Raw genomic sequence first — 22,391 nt, 5'->3', positions numbered from 1 at the left:
TTACAACAAAAACACCATGAAGGAAAAAAATCCCTCAAAATATTTTATTTTTTTGCAATCTGATGTAATAACACACTTCATGTCATTAATATACAGACTGGGACAAGTATCGAAAATATTGTATTGTCGACCCATTTCCTATTTTACGGTGTTTCATTTACAATAGCACCCTCTAGTGGCTTCAAACAGGAACCACATCAACATGATTAGCTGCAAAATTAATCCTAATCACTAACAGAAACGAGATTGCCATCAAATCATATCATGAAATGTTTCATTACAAATTCATTCATACAGTGGTGTTGATGCTAACTTTTAAAGGCTGTTTGGCAGTGTACGTTCATTGTGTACCCATGTAACTTCCCCAATGACACACCATAAGTGAAAACATTAGTACAAATATAGTGATGAATGGATGGATAACCTTTTGATTTCAAACAAATAAAAAACAGCAAAGCTCCCTGAGTGATGTGTTTTTCCACATCAAGGTTCATCAATGCCTTGGGTAAAGTTTTCCCCCGTGTACAAGCCATAGTGTAGGGTATCCTTTTGTGCTGCAGCCCAGACCATTTGAAGACTGCTGAAGCGTGCAGCCCACTGACCCTGTGGATCCACAGTCACCACTCCACCCAAACCCTGAACTCTTGACTTCATGTAGGCCAGGCCCAGGTCAGAGGCTGCCTCCACTGACTGACCTGAGTATGACAGTTTACCTATATACATGCTGAGCTTTTTAAGTTTTGAACATTTTGGACTGAGTATTGAGTGATGAGTATTTACATTGACACAAATAAATATTTTGTTTCAGATAAATGTCTTTGTGCATATGTATTTCAGTACCTTGCTCCATGTGAAACAGGATGAGTCTGGCCAAAGTAACCTTCATAATGGCCTCTCCGTGGCCGGTGGTTGACACAGCTCCCACCTGATTATCAGCAAAGCCTCCACATCCTGTCACACATATAAACATTACAAAACTCACACTTGTCCTATTTTTAGTACTATGCAATTGTGGGCAACTGAAGCCTTGTTGGAAATTTCTGTCACATAGTTTTATTTGCATAGCATTCACATACAAAGAACAAATTTTCTTTTTTTTTTATTTAATGTTTTGTGATAGTATATATCAGGACAAGAATTGCTTTCTCTACCCTTTGTCCTCCCTTGTTAAAGAAAACCTGTTACACCTCATTATAACTCCATTACTGATCGGAAGACTAACCAATGCAAGGTGTGTCACCGACACGTCCTTCCATCTTGTTCAGAATCCCACCAGTGGAAGTAGCGCATGCTACATTGCCATCAATGTCAACTGCCACAGCTCCAACAGTGCCCATCTTTCCCCTACACAAGAAAACATGATTTCAGGCTGCTTTGCATTGTAAGGCGGGATATCTCGTCCAAATATAGTCAAAGTCTATATTTTTTCACAAACCGTAATTTTTGTGCATTTTGTAGCCAATTTATAGAGGCGAAAATAGTTTGAAAAAAAATCTCTTGTCAGAATAATGTATTTTGTTTACAATGTTCACATTTTTGTCATATTATTAGATACATAACGATTAGGAACTGCTCCAAAACATATTGTAGTATTGGTTTGGAGGAAGATAAAGGGTTTTATTGGTATTGATCCCAAATACGTGAGATGCCTCTCTCTCTATATATATAATGCTATTATAGAGACTTTGTGTATTATTTTGTAAAACACTGACATGACACTTGAGGTATTAATAGGAAGATAGGTCTCTTAAATCATCACTGAAGGCCCAACAATTCCACATAGCATCAGAACAAACCATGTAATGTTAAAGTCTTCCCTTATTGGTCATAAGAATGTAAATAAGAAGTTGTTGTATTCTGTAGTGAATAAATAAGTGAATAACGCCGCACAAATAAACACCACAGACAAAAAGGTATGTTTATTGATACAGTAAATATAATTACACACTAGTAGGCTGCAAAATACTCTGAATACCACCGCCCCCCACACACACACACACACGTCATCACTTTCTCCTTATCTTTGTTGGCGCGACGAAACGAAAACATGCTAATAGACGCCTAAACAAACAGGATAGCAAATATTGATCAAGGTAAAATGCTAGGGTTGATAGATTATTTTGATTGTATGATTATGTTGGAATGTAGACTATAATGATTAACCAAACTTGTCCTGTTCTCACAACGCAGTAAAATAAAAGTGGTTGCATCCTCTGCAAGCAATCAAATTTCCCCCAACGTCTTAAAACATTCCCTGCTTTGATTTGACCAGAGTCCGTGGGTTCACCAAACATGTCCTGCCTCTCTCAATAAATATGCTCTTGCAGGAGGCCTAAATCAGACTTCGTTTGAACATCGCTGTACGTATGTACAGTGACGAACGTTTTCTCCACTTGCAAGTGCTAAAAGGGCATACTGTCTCGCATGTGGTTCTTGCAAATAAGTTAGAGTGAGCACATAAACTGGTGCAAAATGCAAATATGCAAGACATGTCAGTTATGTCAATAGTGTAATCTGTGCAAATATGCTTGGAGCATATCAAGAGTTTCTTGCATCATCTTGGTATTTTGCAAGGCAATGAGCTGCTTGTCAGAATTTGTTTGCTTGTGCTTCGACATTATACCACTTGCGCACAATTTATACTACCTGTACATCCGAAGACTTTGGGAAGATTTGGAAAAGACACTTGGAAGGCTATCAAATTATAGAGGTTTTAGTGTCAGTCAAGTCCCAGCATGATGCAACATGGTCAGCCAAATTCCCAAACACAGTAAACTAGACCTGCTCCTTTGAGTGTCTTTGAAAACACACAGAGCAAAGTCAAATGTGCTTTGTGTTTTATAATCAAGTCCAAAAAAATAAAACGTTTGGAATGGAACGATCAGGAGGGATTAAAATTGGCATTATATGACATAACTTACATTTGGCACTCCACAGGGTTGGCATCAGGTGCCAGGTTTTTTTCCCACCGCATTCGGGCGTATTTAGTGATGAGGGATTCTTGGGGCACCTCAGGGATACCCATGGCCCGGGCAAACTCATTAGCACCATGAGCTGTCAGACAACTATGTGTGGTCTAGAAGAAAGAAAGAAAATATTACAAATTTCATTTTTAAAAACATTAATGGTACATTTAATTGAAATTTGGCTGATAATTGTATTAGCGTTAAGTGAGATGAGTGCACATAAAAAAAAAAAAGAAAAAAATAATCCTCTATACTTTTTAATCAAGCTGTGTTCATTTTTGACCTCTTAGAGAAATCCGTGAGCTGGATAAAATGTATGTATAAAAAAGTGAATGAATCTCAAGTTGGCTCTACTAAGTGCCACTCTACTACTTATTTGACTAGTTAATAATAACTGACAGGTAAGATGACCAATTCCGTGATAACACCGAAAAAAAAAAACGATTGTTGCAACTAAAAATCATTTCTAGGCAAGGACCAAGAATACTTCAAGCGTTCCTTGTAGATGGTTTATTTACCTTTTCCATGACCAGTCTTGCTAGCTGCACAGGGTTGGCTATATTGCGTACAGCAGAGACAGCACCACAAGCCAGTGTTTTGCCATCCATCACAATGGCATCCATTTCCACATTGCCATTGTTGGTCAGCACTGATCCACACCCTAAAAAAAGAACAACTCCAAATGAATGAACATAGGCAATGGACAATATAAAAAAAAAAAAAAGTTATGCATGCAGGTGTACGTGTCCAGAAATCTGCACCCGTGAGACCACAAGATCACGTGAGTTCATGCTGAAGAGTTGAGTTCACACGATGGCAGCCTTTCGTTCACATTGTTATGCTTTTTGGACATTATTTTTCGGAATTTGGCTCTTCTACCAGGAATTTTTAATAAGCTCCAGATTTGCCACTCCACGGCCTGCCTTTTCCCCTTAATTTTGCTTGATAATCTAATTTGGGATTCATTTCCACATAAGTATACAGCATTTTTTCAAACAATCAACAATTTTGTTTTACCATCATTTCCATTGGTGCATTCCATATATGCAATATTGCAATTTTCATCCTTTTACGGAGTTATCGGTTGCTCCACTGCCGTATGGGTGGAACGTGATCAATTAAGAGAATTGGGTTACATTGGATTGTAAGTTTAAAATGTTGGCAGTGCAACAGCTTCATGAATGAATAACGCGTTCTCTAGTGTCTTTATAACGTGCCCAGTCCACAGCAGTGCAATAACCACACAGATGACACATGCATGACGGCAGTTTCACCTTCGCTGAACATTTTGCCCAAATATTTTTCAGAGCACTCAACTTTTAAGTCCCCTGTGACCACCTGAAGGAAACAGAAAAAAAACTGAGCAATATGTTGCAGATTGCTGCCAATTCACCTGCATTGAAGCTGGGGTTATTCTCCATCTTGGTCACAGCCTCAACCACAGCATCCATGCTGCTTCCCCTCCGCTGGAGGATGACATACCCGGATCGAGCCGCTGCGCAAACTCCAGCAGTGGACTCCTTTGACTTTTCATTTGGCACAACGCCAGCCCCTCCGTGGACCACGATGACAGGAAGCATGGCAATCACCTCTGCAGAAAATGAGGTATAACTGATATTTTTCCTCATGATACCTTGCCCAGGTATAAGTATAGGCAGACACAAAGCAAATGATGACAAGCTTGCAAAAATGATGATAATGATCATTATATTCTTATGATAATATGCTCCACTTGTGGGGACAACCAGTGCACAGAGAATTAATGAATGGATGGATGATACCGAGAATAACTTTTTAAAAACAAACTGACATCTCAGAGGCGTCAGAGAGAGAAAGAGTAAGTTTGCTGAAACTATTAATGTTTATGTGTAGTGAAACATTGTTTTCTTGTGACGAGCATGCGATCAGACAGAACTGAGCCATCTGCGGCTAATCTTCTAAACAGCAGACAGCAGAAAAGAAATTAAAGCAAGAGCATTTTCAAACACGAAGACAACTCGCTATCACTGACAAAAAAAGCCACGTAAATAGATGTTCTCCTTAAAATACAGATCACAAACTAAGAAGGGAAGAAATTGTGGCAATATACTTATGACTGCAAATATCGAAATTAGCAACAAAGCCTGCATGCAATAATAAAACACTTATTATAAATACAAATAATAATGCAGGAAAATAATGCTTTTAAGAGAAGGAAGGAAATCATGCAGAAATTGACATTTCAGTACGAATACGTATTGTAAAAAGGGTCAGGTGACCAACTTGCGTAACCTTTTATTTATTAACGTTTCATGTTATAAAAAGCAACCACTTACCAAAAGGTCTCTTGATACCATATGGATACGACTTCAAGTTAACTAACCGCTTCCTTTTCCTCCGCTTGCTCAGCAAATCAAAACATGAAATGTGTACTCTCTGCTACCATCAGGCGAATAAAAACAAACTTGGAAGGTGCACGGCGCCCCCTAACGGCGGACCTATCACACCCTCCAGAAGCATGAGCTACCCCAAACAAATACATATGTCACAACGGGATAATGTTTTCTTTCCAATTGAATTATTGTGTGAAATATGGGTCTGTTTCATTGAAAAAATGAAGCCACAACTTATTCTGTTCTGTTGTATGAATGGCAATAGGTTTATTATAACTTTTTGCTGGTAGTAAAAATAAAGTGCCGGTTGTGAACATCTAGGGGGAAAAAAGGACCACGAATAAACTGCTGGTATACTGTCGATGGTGCCATGATCCAAAAACATGTTTTCATGTGAATGGATCAGTATTACTGTTTTACAAACCAAGTGTCGTAAGTGCTACAAAAACATGTCTATTTAAATGGAGGATTTTTATATCGCGGATTTCACTTATTACAGGGGTGGTCAGGAACGCACCACCCACGATGGAGGGAATTTACTGTAATTGTTGAAGCGCACTAAGCCAAAGTATGTTGTTCTAGTTTTACTGTAAATGACAGAAATCTTCAATAGTGTGACGGCTCTTTATAGAATACGTACAGCTGACCAATAAGAAAAAGGTGTTCTCTTGCGGGGGACGTTTAAGCCTTAAAGAGACAGGAGTCTGAAGAGCAGCAAATGATTGAGCAGCATACTACATGAAGTTAATCACATAAATGATTAAGGTTATTATTGAATTGAGTTTATCTCGCAGGCATGCATTGTCCAAATGAGCCCCCAAAACAGTAAAAACAAAACACTTGCATGTGTTTTGAAGGCTGTTAGGCCGTAAGATAACTGTCAACTGGGGACGGGAAAACCTGATATCTCGCCCCTGAGGAAACCCTTTATTTTGATACGTGCGACAGGCTGGCGTGAGCGCGCATTTTCCCGGCGAGCGGAGCCCCCCATTCTCAAATTAGGGCGGCGCGTTCCTGCTGCAAAAGAAGTGAACGCGCTCGAGGGGCTGCGGTCCCATTGACGGCTCTGTCTCCTTGACAGCAGCATCAGCATCAGCATCAGCAAGAAGTGTCTGCCTCGCCTTGCAGCGACGCAGCCAGGCCAGTGGTCGAGCGGAGACCGCCTTCCGTTGCTACCTCCCTCTCCTTTGCTCGGCCGGAACCAGGATCATCCCCGTGTGCCATAGTCCGCACCGACCGCCGGAGAAATGGGCTCCCCGTGAAACGGAGGTGGTGGAGGGGAAAGGCGGGCGGGTGGGAGGGGGGGTGGGGGTTCGACACCGGAGCTACAAGAGGGAAAAGGAGAGGCAATAACGTCAATCGTGAACATTGCCGCTACCACAATCACCATCGCTGTCATAGCTACTATCACACCGCCGCCGCCGCCGCCGCCCTCGCCGCTGCCGCGCCGGGTGCCTCCCCCCCAACCGCCATGGGAACTCCGCATCAGTCGCTCCTTAGACTGCTTCATCCGCGGGCCATGTCGTGATCCGTGGGCTCCGCCAGCGGGTTTTTGTGATCCGTGATCCCAATCGAGGGGAAGGAAGAGGAGGGTGGTGGTCGGCAAGATGTTTGCCTCAGTAGGCCCTCGGGGTCCACCCGTCGCTCAGGCCATCCCAGAGCCCGACTTGAGCCACTTGACCGAGGACGAGAGGAAGATCATCATGGCTGTGCTGGCTCGGCAACGGGAGGAAGAAGCAAAGGAGGAGGCCATGCTAAAGTGAGCTAAAGAAAGATTGCTGTGTGTGCGTGCGAGTGTGTGTGACAGAACTCCTCTTCCACTCTTGTGTAACTAGTGCTTCAGAATCAGTACCACAGTTCCTCTCTATCTGACCATGCATGGGTTTCATGTGTGTGCATGGCATGGATGGGTGTGATTCTTCTACACTCTCTTGCACACTGGCTGCAATGAAAGACTGACTAAAAGTGAAAAAAAAAAAAAAGACCTGGATGAGGTTTTGATACTGACGTTGGGTTATGGGTAACTTGATGGTTGGATCAAGAGTGTGTCACTCTACAACTCATCACCAGCAGGATGACATCCCACTTCTACTCCCTTCTCTGAGAAACAGAAACTAATTTCTCATTTGCACTTGTCTCATTAGCATCACCACCATGAGTCATGCTTATGCTTCAGTCAAGTGGACTGTATTTGCTTTTAACCTGAAGTATTTCATTGACAGATGCAGCGGCAACGGGGCAACTGAATAGCGGAAAGCTCACTGATGCCTGACATGGCACATAGTAAAAGTAAAACCCTCCCTGTTGGCTTTTATCTGTGCAGCATCCATCTCAACAGCTGCTGTTCCCAGCTCTGGGGTGCGGTTGAGCTTTTCCCATCCTTATGCACGATATGTAGGCCAGAGCACTTGCAAACAGAAAGGCTGTTATAGAACCAGTAGGCCAATAACAGTGTGGGGAGAAGGTGCCTGTTTAATGTCATTGTGAATCAGGAGTCACTTGTATCCAATGTGTGCATCCATCTACCTCCTCTGTCATCCTTTAGACTGTCTCCATCAACACATCTATGAAGAAAGGTCCAATGTTGGTCATTGCGATAAGTACGGAAATGACTACATAGTCCAGGTTAAATCCCCTTTTCATAGTATCTGCACAACACCGCACACAGATAGATAGCTCGGATGACCCACCTAAGATACACGCTCCTCAAGCGCTACGATTCTGTTCTATTTTAAGCACTCTGCGTGGACTGATAGTCCAGCTCTGGAATGGAGGATCGATTCACTGCATCTAAAGTAGGAAATGTCCAATATATAGCTTCATCTCTAAGTGGCCATGCATCATTTTTTGGTCATGTTTCAGAAGCCAAGGATTCAGATGTGTCATTCTGTAGAGGCTGCAAATAAGATTGTCAGCACCTATGTCTTAACTTGGACTGGCCTCAGCTTCTCATCAGTCTTTAAAAGAAGATTGACTCACCAAAGCCATCTTTCTGATTGGGCCTCACCGGTTGACAAGTGAAAATTATTCACAAAAGTATTGGATGACTATTAATTGCATCTATGGCAAGAAAACATGCACAACATCTCACAGTCGATGTTGCTTTAATGCTGCTAACTCACTGCTAGTGCGGGTATCTTCGTTCAGGGCCTTTTCATATTGTTTGCATGTTTGGATTCTGTCTCGCCGTTTGCAGCTCTAAGCAAAACTCTCCCCACTTTTCTGGGATGATGTTTGGTGTGAGTCTCTTGCAAGATGCAAGTTAGTATCTAATTTTATAAAATTAAAATTGCTAATAAATGAAAATACAGGGGGAAATCTCTAATATAAAATATATGTTAAATTATTGACAATAAGACATTTTATCTCTTTGACATGTGTATAGAGGTTAGTCAGACTAAACACATCCACATTTATTTTTCATCAATGAAAATTGTGAAATTATGTCATGCATTTGACCATAAAGTCACAAATAATTTAATGCTTGAAAATCTCTTGGATTAAGATAAGAGAAGATAAAATACGATATTCTTTGATTTGTCCCACTTGAGGGAATTCCAGTATACAGCAGCCATAATTAAATAAAATTAAAAAGAATTACAAATAGTGTTAGCCTGAAAATCATATCAGACCAGGAAAGAGATTCAAAAATGCTTTATAGTGCTAATAATAGTAATAGCATAATAGCAATCGTAATATTAGTCTTTGTAAACTGTCAATAAAAAAGTTACTATGTGTAATGTAATCAAAGTGACAACATTTCTTATTTTCTGTATTTCAGAGAAGAGAAGCCTATCCAAGCGAGAACAGTAAACTTGGTCGGGCAGAAAAAACCTCTGCAGCAAAACGATGTCCGGTGAGTGGCTTACCCAATTGATGGGGACTTTGAAATTGAAATTTAAAAAGTGATTTTAGAGCGGATCCTTAACCGTTTATACTTTTGCTTCACATCGTACTTTGATTTGTTGTGATCTTGAATGTGCCACTGGGGTAAAAACTGCAGCTAAAAAAATTGCATTGCAAAGAAACACATGTTGGTATTGTTAGGGATGTCGGGATCCCATATGCACATCGGCTATCAGTCCAATATCAGCCCAAAATAAACCGATTGGATTTTATCTTTGATATTACCACTCTGGATTTAGCATGCAGGGCCCATGTGATCAAAACCATTTGCTAAAGATGATTATGTCGGTGGTGTGGGAGTCCACTACAGGGCTCTATGGTGTGCCAGATTTGGGGTGCACTCCGTGCAGCCGCCCACGATATGACAGGTACAACCAGCTGAAGTCGCCTTAACTTTAAAAACAATGTTCATAATTAATATTAAACCTAATGGTAGAAAAAAAATCACATTCACAAAATGAACTTCCATCGCCGGTTTATGATGTCCATTAATGTGCAGACTACAACTAACAATTTTATTGCATGCTTACGACCCTGTTGAGGTTAAGTGCCTCAGAAATTGGATGTATGGATAGCAAACACTGTGTCGTTACTGTCATAACAGACATTAATACTTGTTAGAATACAGATATGGTTCCTTTTTGACTGACCAAAAACATACATGATAGGTTAGCGGTTTTGAAAATGGATGGAACGTACCAGTATGACCAGGACTGCGTCATTGTATTGCGCTATGACAAACACTGACTTGCCTCTCTTTGGCTCACTTCAGCTTTATGGAGCATGGTTGAAAAGTTATATTTTAAGTTCTCACAAATGGAATCCACTTTTCAGCCACTAACATTGGTGTTTTGAAATCGTGCAGAGTACAATGCAAGCCAAGACTACGGAGCCATTCACGATTTTCCGACCAATGTCAGAAAGCTTGATCAATGTTGCAGATTGTGGCTCCTCCAGCAACATCCAGCTATATAGTTTTATTATCATGATGCTAAACTATGATGATGAACCACATAAACAAATTCTATTTTATGTTCTTATGCATTGATGATAATTCGTACTTTAGTCCATTTCAAGAGGGGGGGGGGGGGGGGTAGGCGAGGAGAAGCAGATGGAGGAAGCACCAGAGCCAACAGCAGATTTAAGTGGGCAGTGTGCTCCCCAGACAAAGCTCCATATGGCCTGGTAATGCCATACACAGGCAGACATAGTCACAGCATGTATACGTACACATCAAGATGGCAAGTTCGTAGCGCTTGAACACAAATGTACCTCAAGGAGATGTAAGGGCCATCCCCCTTCATTGCCATCAAGGGTGACTTTGTGGACCACTTTATTCAAAAGGTTGAACAGTGTTATAAATCTTCAGACATTATTCTGCCAAGGCCAAACAATTCTAATTTGGATCGGCACCAAACTGTAACACGTTGCTGATTCCATAGACATCAAGGTCCTGCATACTGTATGCCAGAATGTTGTCATTAAGATTCATGCAGTTTATTGAAAAGTGAGAAAAGGTTGAGAAGTCTTGCAATGCGTTGCAAAATACGCAAACCTTTGTTTGTTTTATTAAACAGGATTCAGTGGTGGTATAAATAAGTAACAGAAGTTATTGGAATAGCAAGGGAATGATTAAAAAGTCTACAGTGTGTCCACCTTCCTCTCAAGCCAACAGTTTTGGGTGTACTACCCCAATTGCAAATTCTGCTGGGATAAACTCCAGCTAACCCAAGACCCTAATGAGGACAACGCTACAGAAATAGATGGATGGCTGTTTCTAAAAATGTATCAGTTTTGAAGTTCTTAGAATGAATTATTCAAATTTACAGTGTAATGTCAGGAGGAAAGAAACTCTAAAGGCAAGAAAGATGATTCTGTTTCCCCATCATTACTTTCACAGTACCACCAACTACAATAAGTTGTATTAGGCAAATAAGTAGTGTTTTTGTTGTTTGTAAAAGTAAATACATAAATTTAATTATTATTTACCCGGAAAGCAAATGCAGATAAAAGACACCCAAGGTGTCCTATGTATAAAGATAAACACCTTTCTACTTCACATTTGTGGACAACAGTTTCAGAAACAAGTACACACTTAGATTGAGAGTTAATATTGAAAGGAGGTTTGAAAGGTGGGTCGGGTTGGGTTAGTGAATGGTGGGGACTACACACGAGCAACCCAGCAGGGTGAATTCTGTAACGGAACTGAGGGAAGTTGGAACAGCTTGATAGAGCAAACGAGAGAACCTGCATGTGCCTGCTTCCATATGGTCACAGCACATTTCATGCAGTGTATATATATATATATATATATATATATATATATATATATATATATATATACATATACGTAGTTCATATTTTTTCCAGTATATGCTTTGTCTGTGAAAATGAAAAGGCCAGTTTTCATGTAGGTTTTGTGAATAATGTTTCAAAATGTCAAATAGGATTATTTTGTTAATTCCAAAAAGAAAGATAACAACTTTAACATTCTAAAAAAGATATATTAACATACCCCACTAGCGCAAAAGATCATTTGGAATGTGTGAATTGTGGTGCGTCATAGCACAATGCAAGTTTCCAAAGTTCAGATACTGTTTCAAAAGAGGTGCTAAAGTATTTGCCGCAAATAATAAAGTGTTAAAATGACTGTGGGTGGATGTGCTTTGCATGCAAAAAACTCTTAAAGACAAAATGTTAGACATTATGGAAGTGTTACCAAACTTGACGTGAAATTTGAACGTGATGAAATCCAAATATTTACTTCACTTCTTATGAGTTTAAGTAAGATCTAAATGACAATTGGGTGGATTCCTATTTCACTAAATCTTATTTTGATTTATGTCCACTTCCTATTTGAATGTTTATCCAAGTACAAGGATAATGGCTCTTATAGGCCCCGGAGAACCAAATCCCAACAGGGAATAGCTGAGGCTGGCTCTGAATCCCAACGACATGCCAACTTGCCTTCAAAAAGCTCAGAACTGAAGACACAATGTGCCAATATTTGGCTTTGTAGCACTAATGAACCTCAACGACTGAGAGTCTTTATTTTTTATTTGCCGTATTTTGGATGCAAGTACTGAATATTAAGCAGAAGGTCTTTTGCACTTGGGTTTTTATTGTGATTGAGCATCCAGATTGTCATCCAAAACTATTGTGGGAAACAAATTATTTATTTACCTCTTTTGTTAAAGTTCCATGGGCAGCTAACAGAGATGTGGAAGAGTCTCAGAGTTGATATTCAAAAGTTGAAAGTTTCAAAATTGATATGATGTGTTAGAGTGTGCAGAATTATTATTCGTTTTTGTCATGCCTCCACCATCTTCAGACATTTTCATGCACAGTCAGAGCCATGGATCAGGTACTAAATCCTGCAGCGCAGCAGCAGGTGACCCGTCTGTGACCTTTTTTTTTTTTAGGTGTTATGTGTTTTAATGGGAAGGTGAAGAATTTTTTTTTTTTTTTTAAAAGAGGCGGCATGGCTCAGTGTGCATTCTCCTGCCATTGTGATCATGTTCACTGGCAGAGCTAGAGGGGGTGCCGTGGGGGCAATCGCCCCCCTGAAATATGCTTAGACCCCCTCAGGTGCCACCCCAAATAAATTACTTTTGACTATTTTACAATTTTTCCGGGAAAATTCTTTGGGTATGTAAAAGAAAAAATACTGTTTTGTTTTGCTGATCCCCTGAGATATCCTTGGGTCCCCCATGACCCCTCAAGGAAAAATATCCTTGCTCAGCCAGTCTCCTTGAGCAAGACACTGAACCCCCAATTGCTCCTGATGCTGTCGGTAAATGAGGTAACGCTTGAAGGCGGTTAAGCACTTTGAGTACCAACAGCGCTGTCGAATGTAGTCATACAATACAATACAACTTTATTTATATAGCGCATTTAACAACAACTGAGGCTCTAACAAAGCACAGTACATAGAACTTAATGGTACAACCACAAAGACAGTCAAAACGGTGAATTAAAACTAAACAAAAATATTTGTAATATGTATATATATATCAATCCCTCAGTTATTCTCAGCTTTTGTTTCCCTCAGCTCCTTTTTACATTTCATCCAGCACTTACTCAACTTTTAATATGTCCCAGGGGCATCCAGCAGCAGCTTTCCAGCTACAGGGAGACGGTGATCAGGCAGGCCACAGCTGCAGCAGGCTCGGCGGTTCACAGAGACGACGCACCTACCTGCGGCATCTGCCAGAAGACCAAGTTTGCAGATGGTTGTGGGAACTTGTGCTCGTACTGTCAGACCAAGTTCTGTGCCCGCTGCGGAGGGAGGGTCTCGCTTCGATCCAATACGGTGAGATTGAGAGAATTTTATTGCTTCTATTTCCATGAAGGTTTGGAGCCTAATTGTAAGTCATTTGCTTTTTTTCCATGTCACCAAAAGAAATGTGACAAACTTTCTTCGTGCCCCATTGAGACTGCCAAAATCTGTTTCAGTGAGGGGAATCTTTACTTTGAATAAATAAACAAAATCAATATTGATAAAAAAGGACAAAAATGCCTTTTCTGCTACAAAGACACAAACTTGAAAATATATACAACGCGTATGTAGATATTTTCAGATATGCTATTCAATACTACAAATAGCCAATATCAATCAGAAAGAATGTTATACAATTTGAGCCAACGCTCTCATTGGATTATTTGCAGCCGTACCTAATATTGTGGCAGGTAAGGTTCAGAATACAATTTTCAAGTCACAATAACTTGAATCAACTTAATTTACCGCAAACATTTTTGGGTCAAAGTCTCCGATATATTGCAGCAAACACATCAAACCCGTACTGCATCACAAGCATCCACATATATATGTTTGCTGCTTTTCCACTGTATATGTTACAATATATTTGATATACAGTAGTCCTACTGTTTGTTTATGTGTGATGCCACCGCAGTGTGACCCAGGCAGAAGCTGCTAAAGGTTAATTGGGCATTACACTGAGCTGTGGATGGAGGGGGTAGTCTCCCACTCTGTCTGGGTCTCGCAGGGGTGCAGGGGTGCCCTATCAACACACAGCAGGGGGGGGGGGGGCGTGTGTTAGTAAAGGCGTTACAACTTCCGCTGAAATAGGTGGTGTGCCTCTCCATCCCTCCTTTCTGCTCCCGGTGTGGCATTTAATGATCCCACACAGACTTAAACATACAGCCTGAAGTCTACTCTAATTATTGCCTGCCATGGGGTCTGAGGCGGTATGATTGGGTGGGTGGCAGTTTTATTAATTGGGGTAAAGTTCACTGTTACATACATTTCACTTGGATATTGGTAAGAAATAAAAACCCAACAGAACCACAGAGGTGACTTGTAAACTCATTTTGGTATTTCATAAACGATGCTTACATGTTAAAAAAAAAAAGGAAAAAAGAAAAATAGTTCTGTAAACCAACCTTCTATGTATTTTACTAAGTTTCTCACTTTTTTTCATATACATGCATGGCTTGACTGGGCTGAAGGAGGACAAAGTGGTGAGTAGTGATTTTTTTTCTTTTATTAAGTAGTCAGTACTTAAAAACTGTAGTTTGTGTCATTAGAACGGCTTGTTGATATCCCATAGTCAGATTTCTGCTTTGTAAGTTGTCTTTTCTTTTAAATACAAATGTCATCGAAAAGAGAAAACCAAAATTGGAAACTAATCGTAGAAAGACATTTAGTGCTATTATTTATTTTTATCACTTGCTGAGGTCATATTGAATGATCATGTATGATACTGGTGACGGGTGGCAGACATGCACTTATCTGCTTGTACAGTTGAGTCAGGTTGAGGACCTTATTTGGCAAACTTCCCTTCCAGAAACAGCCAAATCAGCACTTCTCTAGGAGTGCTTTGCTGTTTTCCTGTTTGTAGAAGTGTCCATTGCACTCAACAGTGACACATTTTCCGCTCATTGTGGGCTTAAGGAAACATTTAAAATGATGCCTGACATTTACATTAAAATGTTTGTCGTTTTGGGCATTTTTGTAAGTCATTGTACACATGTGAACATGCATGAAATGACTGAAGGCCTTGCTAGTTGATGTCATTTCCAAAAATAATTTGAAAAATAAGTCAATTTTCTTTTTTTTTAAACTGTCATTAACAAGAACGCTTCACTTGACCTTCGTCCAGCATTAACAATAACTGAGATAATAGACAGTCTGTGATAACCACTGGTAACCATGGGAATGAATGAATGTTTTTAATTTGTATTTTGTCTCTTTTTATTTTTGTATTATCGTTATATTAATATACTATAATATTGAATATATTTTTTAAACAACAGTTTACATGACATCAGTGCTTCTCAATTATTATCTGTTATGCCCACCCAGGAAAAAGAATATCTTCCATGACAACAAATATTATCATTTTTCTATAAAATTACAATAAGTACACTTCTGTATGACATTGAACTATGTCACATGTTCCATGAGATCACACAGGCCTTCTGCTACAGTGCAGATCTGTTAAATTGGCCTCTGAACCCCATGCAAATAAACTACCATCCTGAAAACTTTGGATAGCTAACCTCTTGGGTTGACAAAAATTAATCTAGTGATGACAGGAATGTGCTATTAAGGTTGAAATAGCACAAAAATGTGTTGCAAATGTCTATTGATCCAAGTCAGAAATGATGTGTCGCGGCACAACACAGTAGAAAAAGCCTTGAGCGATGTGCCATCTCCTGTTAATGCCACAAAGGCTCATGATTACTATTGATTGGCAGTCTCACGAGTTACGTCCACCTCCACGTGCGTCTCTCATTGACTGGTCTTAAGGGGCCCATCTTTCTTCTGCTTCTTGCCGTATATTACCATATGAAATCCACACGTACACTGGTAGGATCTCAGTGTGTAGTGCTTATCTACAAATAGCTGGATATACACCAGAGAAAATGACAGACATCTCAAGGGAAATTCTATTTCCATGCTGCTATGGGCCCTTTCCAAATGGCACCCTGCTTTTATATGTGTTGGGTTGTCAACATCTATGGATCGAATACATTACATGCTATTTTATTTGACTAAGTGGCATAAAGGTGGTGAGGGGTTGTTTATTGCAAATGCTCAGTGTTGCTTTTATAACATTTATTTATTACATTACATGACAAGATTAGTATATGCCAATCAGAAATTGTAGTTAACAATGGCAAAAAATGATCTTGAATATCTGCAACCACTTACGCGAGTGTTGTGACTTTTTTTTTTTTTACTTTATTTACTTTTAAAATCAAGTAATCAGTACAATAACTACATTATTTTTTCATGGCAACACTGTTCATAGATGTGCAAAGCATTCAAAGTTCAATATTTGTGGAAACTATTTGTTTGACTTGCATGTTATCTGCGTACGTATGTATGTACATGTGTACTGTACATGAACTGTATGTGTGTGTGTGTGTGTATTGTGTTGCAGGGGAGTTGTGGTGTGCTGATGTAGTACCTCATTAGCTGCTGTGGACACTAATCTCCTTTGTGGCAGTCTTTCATCCTTAACTCAGGATTTATAGACGCCCACAGTTGCATGCTGCCGGTACCATACGTCAAGCTGTCATTGGCTGCCACTTCTTCCTGTCCCCCCCCCAACTCCTCCTTCACCATCTCCTTTCTTTCTGGATTTGTTTTCCTTTCACCTGATAAGTGGCAAGTATTTGGTGGCTTTTAGCTTGATCAGAGGCATTAGTAGAAAGGGTTATGTAGCCTGAGAGTGTTACATGACAGTATGTCTGCTTGAGTGAACTGACTGCGGTGATCAATACAGTAAGTGCTGGATTGTGACTTCAGGTGATAGGAACTTGCCAGTTGATTGTTCATAGTTTGTAACAAAATTGCAGTAAAAGATGGCTGTGATATCCATGTGGAGCAAAACAGACATAATTATGTGGTATGGTTCGGCAGCAAATAAAGAAAGTATAGGTCAAGTGTAACAAGCTATAGTTGGGTTCCATAGATTGAGTCAGATTTATTGAACGCACCATAGCGCAATGAATTCCGCTACGTGAACAGGAAATTATTTCATTCAATCAATGCACAAATAATTTGCAATCTACTACATGACCTGGAGGAATTACCGCACACTTTATTCGTTGTACAGAAAAGCTCTAGCAAGGTCTGCAGAAGCTGGATAACAATCCTGATCATTTGATCGGAGTTGCATTACTTACTTGATACACATGCAGGTACAACACAACAATGTGGAAAATATTTGAGTGCTTTTCATATTTAAGCCTCAAATTGTGCTTAGAAATTGCATCTCTACAGTAAAAACATCCACAAGCACCACATGTTTCATAAACAGTACACATGAGCAATGATGCACGTACTGTATATGTGAGCAGGCCTCCTTTACCCGCCGCTACACACACACACACACATGTATGTGCACACACATACACACATTTTTGTGCACACAGGCACAGATGCTGCAGGACGCCAAACAAAGATATACACACACACACGGGTTTTTGTGTCCTAGTTTCCATCTATGGAGAAGCTATTCTCTCTGTAGTTCGCCTTCACTCACACGAAGATCTCAGGGGAATCTTACTACGGTGATGTGACACACTGCTGCTACAGTTCTTGCAGCATTGTGTTTGTGTGTATGGGTCCATGTGTGAGTGTAGGTGTGTATGTGGATCACAAAGCATATATTTCCATTGTCTATCTCAAGAGTCTTTGGGCAGTAGGCCGAGTACACCCTGAACCGCCCTGCAAGTGTCTGAAGTCGTGTCTTTCTATCAGACCCTTCCTCTTGTATCTATTTTGTTTATTCAAATGAATCAAGTATGTGTTTAAAGTGGGGGTTTGATAGTTTTAAATGTGTTTAAATTGTGTGTGGGTTAAAACTATCTAATCTTATCTGATATCTTTGTAACACAGAGTAATGACCTGTGGTTCACTGAATATATATTTTTTAATTGATGATTTTTTTTATTCCCTTGCTGGTCATTCAAACTAAACAATTTCAATCTAGCAGAATTGAGCATCATTGATCACATTGCGGATGTTTTCAACAAAGATATAATGTTCCACATGGGTGTGTGTGCCTAAGTGTGTATGTGTGTGTGTTTATATTTGAACACATTCTCCTGCTTTCCCTGGTGGTGCTGGGCTGTTTGGCAGGATAAATATAGCCGTGGCGTCGGTGTAAAGCTGTTTTCTCCTCAGCTTTTGTAGCTTTAATCAAAAGCAATCTGGAGGAGGGAGAAGTGAAAGAGAAGGGGGTGAGAGAGAGAGAGAGAGAGAGAGAGAGAGAGAGAGAGAGAGAGAGAGAGCGAAGATGGGGAAAAGGGGTGGTGGGTATGGCAGACGGCAGAGTGTTTTATTTTAGCTCTCTTTAAATAGTCATTGGGGAGTGTTCAGGAGTAATGAGAACCCTGGTGGCTGGAGAAGACGGACCGACTCTAACCTCCCATCTCTCTCCTCCTCCATCCTCTGTGTGTCTGTATTTCACGGCCAGCCACACTTCCTCCGTCACTGAATCTGATATAAACGCCGGCTTATGACTACTACTGTGCTCATGCTGCAGGGCCTTCGTGCAGCACTTCCTCTTTTACGCAATGATTCATCATATCTATTCTGGGATAGAATCGCACCCCTCATCAATATCAGCTGTCAATACTAATAGTTATTGATCTGTTATCTGATCTGTCGTCATTTGTTTTCTAAATGAATTGAGCGGTCTACACTGTATAATGTCAGATAATGAAACGTGCCCGTCACAATCCCTCAAAGCTGACATATTTTAATTTGCTACTGTATGATGTAGATGATCCGATCATTATTCAGTTGGTTTTATTTCCTTCTTTTATGTAGTTCCTCATTCAATAGTCAGTGAATATTGAAAAAAATAATGTGCGTAATCGCTGAATTTGATTATTTTTGTAGGTCATCTGGGTTTGTAATAACTGCCGAAAACAACAGGAGATACTGACCAAGCCAGGCGAATGGTTCACCGGTTCGTCAGGAAAGCCCACCGGTCTCGGATCAGCCATCAGCGAGCCATCTGTGTGCCAAACCCTTGGTGATAAGAAGCTCCGATCCCACTCCCAAGCCCCTCCGGGCTCCACAACATCCCTAGACCCCAACACAGCCAGTGCAGCCGGGAGCACGGCTGGAACAGACGTTCGGTCACGAAGTGAACCGCCAAGAGACACGTACGTTTTGCAAGCACACTGCGTTTCAAATCAATAACAATGCCAAAAAGAGAGAATCGTTTCAAGTTTTCAGAGGAACAGAGCTTTTGTCTTTGAATTGATATTTTTATATTCTCTAGCATTGGATGGGATACAATTAAAGGACGGTTCATTTCAAAGTCAAATTGATTGAGTCGATTCAGTCGAACCATAATTCGATGTTTCCAAATTCAATGAACTGCAGTTTGAGAGAATGTATGATGCAATGACTTTCCAGTTGTCATTTTATAATCTGAATGAATTTGCAGGGGTCGAGATTAATTTATTATACTAGTAACGGAGTAGCTCCTAACCTGAAATTTTAAATAATTACGTAGATAAGAGTTAACAGTTTTATTTTCTTGGTATCTATTCCACAAGGAGAAACGGAAGAGGGGGTGGAGGAACTGGTCGGGCAGAGCGCAGGCCAGGCCAGCCCATGCTGCAAACCCAGGTTTCCATGGACCGAGACCTCCGGGGCGAATCCAGGGAAAGCCGACGACTCACGAAAGGACGTTCATTGGACATCGATCCAGTCGGAGGAAGCGGTGGGTTGAAACGGACACAAGAAGGGGGCCACCAACACATTGGCCACAGTCGTGGCCCCCCTCATCAAGCAGGGCCAGTCCTTCCCGGAGGTCGGGGCCATCCTGTACCAGTGCAAGGCAGTGGAACAGGAGTTATGACAGAGTTGAGGGACGGTTTAGTCTCTGGACAGAGGACCGTCGGTGGATTGAGTGAACACACCCTTGCGCAACCAGACCACCCCCCTCAACTCAGAGAACCTTTGAGTTCAGGGCCCGGATCAGCCCCCGGTCAGGGGCATGTCGTGAGACGAACCAAAAGGAACAAAGCTGACAGCATGCTACGCAATGATTCGCTCAGCTCTGATCAATCGGAATCTCTGCGTCCGCCACCACCTCGACCCTACAAATCAAAGCGAGGGCTGGGAGCTGGAGGCAAGAGGCAGACCAGTGTCAGCAGCTCAGAAGAAGAGGGAGGGACCACACCGGAATACAGCAGTTGTGAGGATGCTGAGATTGAAAGTGTGAGCGAGAGAGGTGAGACTTCTTAAACTGTGTCGTTTTCCTTCTGTCACATAAAACATATGCATAATAGTATACATACACATTCTTTTAACTCATTCAGTGCCATTGATGGTTATAGACGTCAAAGATATTAACTGGGTTGGCAGTGAATGATTTAAAACGTGTCAACAGGCGCGCCCACGCGTTTTAAGTTTCTTACTTCTCCGGGATTGATGAATGTGAAGGGCTACCAGTTGCATACACATGTCTGAAATATCACGTTTGTAAAAAACTAACTTGAATTATATTCTAATGACATACAGTATATTTTCTCTTGTAACTACGTATTGTCACGAAAGCTAGTATGACATGATTACCGATAGCATTTGAGGTGCACCATTTGTTCTCTGTCCATCTTTGTAGAAGAACTGCAGTGCTGTGTTTTATACACAATGCATGCTTCAGGCCAGAGCCAGCAGCCCGACTGTCATTGTGACCAGTGTGCATGTTAACAAGCGTGTGTTAGACTGTGTGCTGTGTTTGTGTGTGTGTGTCTAAATGCTTTGCTGAGTGTCATATTATATTGTTTTCAGCTTGGCCCTAAGGGAGTGAGTTGGTGGTGACAGTTGTACTGCGAGTGTGCATGTTTGTGTGTTTGTGATAGGTCCGTTTGACCCCATTTGATTCCAATGTTGACCTTGTGTGGCCTCACATAGCAAAGTGTCCTGGAGCCCTAGAAGACATGGCTGTTTACGCTCTAACCTTGTAATTTCCAACTGGGATGATGTCACTTCATTGCTAACCATTCTGTCCATTTCGAACTCATTGCTGAGCATCTAACAGCAATAGGACTAAATGAAGATTATTTTTTAATTTTCCCTTTTAAGAGAAAAGGGATTTTGACATCAGACTTGCATATTCAACCCAATGCATCAGTTTACAAAGCAGACACAATACTTCAGGTTTCACGTCATAACTTGAACAAGCCTGCGGCATCTGATTGTTGCTGCACATTCTGCAGAAGTCAAACTCCAAACATTATGACATTGAGCAAGTGGAGGTTTAGTATGAGCTGTTTCTGTCAGAGCAGGTTTTACTGTATACACTCCAGCATGGCAGCAAGACACTGCTTCCTTTTTTAGCTTGAGACTAAGACGGGATCAATTACGAAATGTGGTTGCTGGCAGCCGGCATGCAGGCTTTTAAATCATTTGACTTTTAAAATCATTGTGAGATCACAATGGAAACACTCACTCACTCACTCACTCACTCACTCACTCACTCACTCACTCACTCACTCACTCACTCACTCACTCACTCACTCACTCACTCACTCACTCACTCACTCACTCACTCACTCACTCACTCACTCACTCACTCACTCACTCACTCACTCACTCACTCACTCACTCACTCACTCACTCACTCACTCACTCACCCTTTAATGACTGTAACATAACATTCTCAAGCATTTCATCCAACACTGCACGGAATTACAGTCATGATTGAGTTATGAAACTGAGAAGTGGGTTTGTTTTAAGATTACATAATGCCACTATAAGTTGTCACAAGCCATTCTCCTCATGGTCTGCCTGCTCCTAGGGATGCTTACTCTTATTTTACTTGATGTCATAACAATGGTGTTGAAGTGCTGCACACATTTCAACAACCCCTCCCTGCACATGTGTACAGTAGAAGTTACAGCTGGAAGAACCCCCAAATCATATTTCTCATCAGTGTGAAATGTTATATTGGAAGGGAAAAAAAAGCTTCTCATGACTTTTAACAAAAATAATTAGATTTGCTTGAACCAGTAGAAAGTCATCCCAAGTGGGGACAGTGACAATGTGATGTCACTCAGTTTGTCACTTCGTCTTTCACAATGACCAAATAAGGAAAATAATATTCTCCGAGACTATAACTTTTACGTTTTTTAAAATACTTTAATAAGG

At 40.8% G+C, this 22,391-nt stretch overlaps 2 protein-coding genes across 6 annotated transcripts in view; one reads left to right on the top strand and one right to left on the bottom strand.

The window, feature by feature from the left end:
- Positions 1-30: 30 nt before the first annotated feature.
- Positions 31-5,423, bottom strand: asrgl1 (asparaginase and isoaspartyl peptidase 1). Of its 2 annotated transcripts, none has more exons than XM_088384574.1 (7): positions 5,282-5,423; positions 4,360-4,557; positions 3,485-3,627; positions 2,922-3,076; positions 1,223-1,344; positions 841-951; positions 31-695 (listed from the first exon to the last, which is right to left on the bottom strand). In XM_088384574.1, the coding sequence occupies exons 2-7, from the start codon at positions 4,544-4,546 to the stop codon at positions 484-486; spliced, it is 930 nt and encodes a 309-aa protein (XP_088240700.1). In that variant the 5' UTR covers positions 4,547-4,557; positions 5,282-5,423; the 3' UTR covers positions 31-483. The 2 variants fall into 2 exon arrangements, with proteins under 2 accessions (XP_088240700.1, XP_088240701.1); XM_088384575.1 differs by lacking the exon at positions 5,282-5,423 and adding an exon at positions 4,241-4,304 and having other exon boundaries at positions 4,449-4,557.
- A 1,208-nt stretch (positions 5,424-6,631) lies between these two features.
- rims1a (regulating synaptic membrane exocytosis 1a) overlaps positions 6,632-22,391 on the top strand; it is a 32,338-nt gene continuing 16,578 nt past the window's right edge. For all 4 annotated transcript variants that reach the window (XM_088384571.1, XM_088384573.1, XM_088384572.1 and 1 more), the window contains exons 1-6: positions 6,632-7,097; positions 9,120-9,194; positions 13,346-13,556; positions 14,714-14,725; positions 19,125-19,393; positions 19,793-20,472. In XM_088384571.1, coding sequence (XP_088240697.1) covers positions 6,946-7,097; positions 9,120-9,194; positions 13,346-13,556; positions 14,714-14,725; positions 19,125-19,393; positions 19,793-20,472 — 1,399 coding nt within the window. In that variant the 5' untranslated portion in view covers positions 6,632-6,945. The remainder of the gene's footprint in view (positions 7,098-9,119; positions 9,195-13,345; positions 13,557-14,713; positions 14,726-19,124; positions 19,394-19,792; positions 20,473-22,391) is intronic.

Source organism: Syngnathus floridae, chromosome 9, assembly GCF_059516105.1.
Source record: "Syngnathus floridae isolate MCC-2025c chromosome 9, RoL_Sflo_1.0, whole genome shotgun sequence".
Taxonomy (NCBI): Eukaryota; Metazoa; Chordata; class Actinopteri; order Syngnathiformes; family Syngnathidae; genus Syngnathus; species Syngnathus floridae.
Note: the sequence above shows the minus strand (reverse complement) of the source record. Positions and strands in the feature narration are given on the sequence as shown.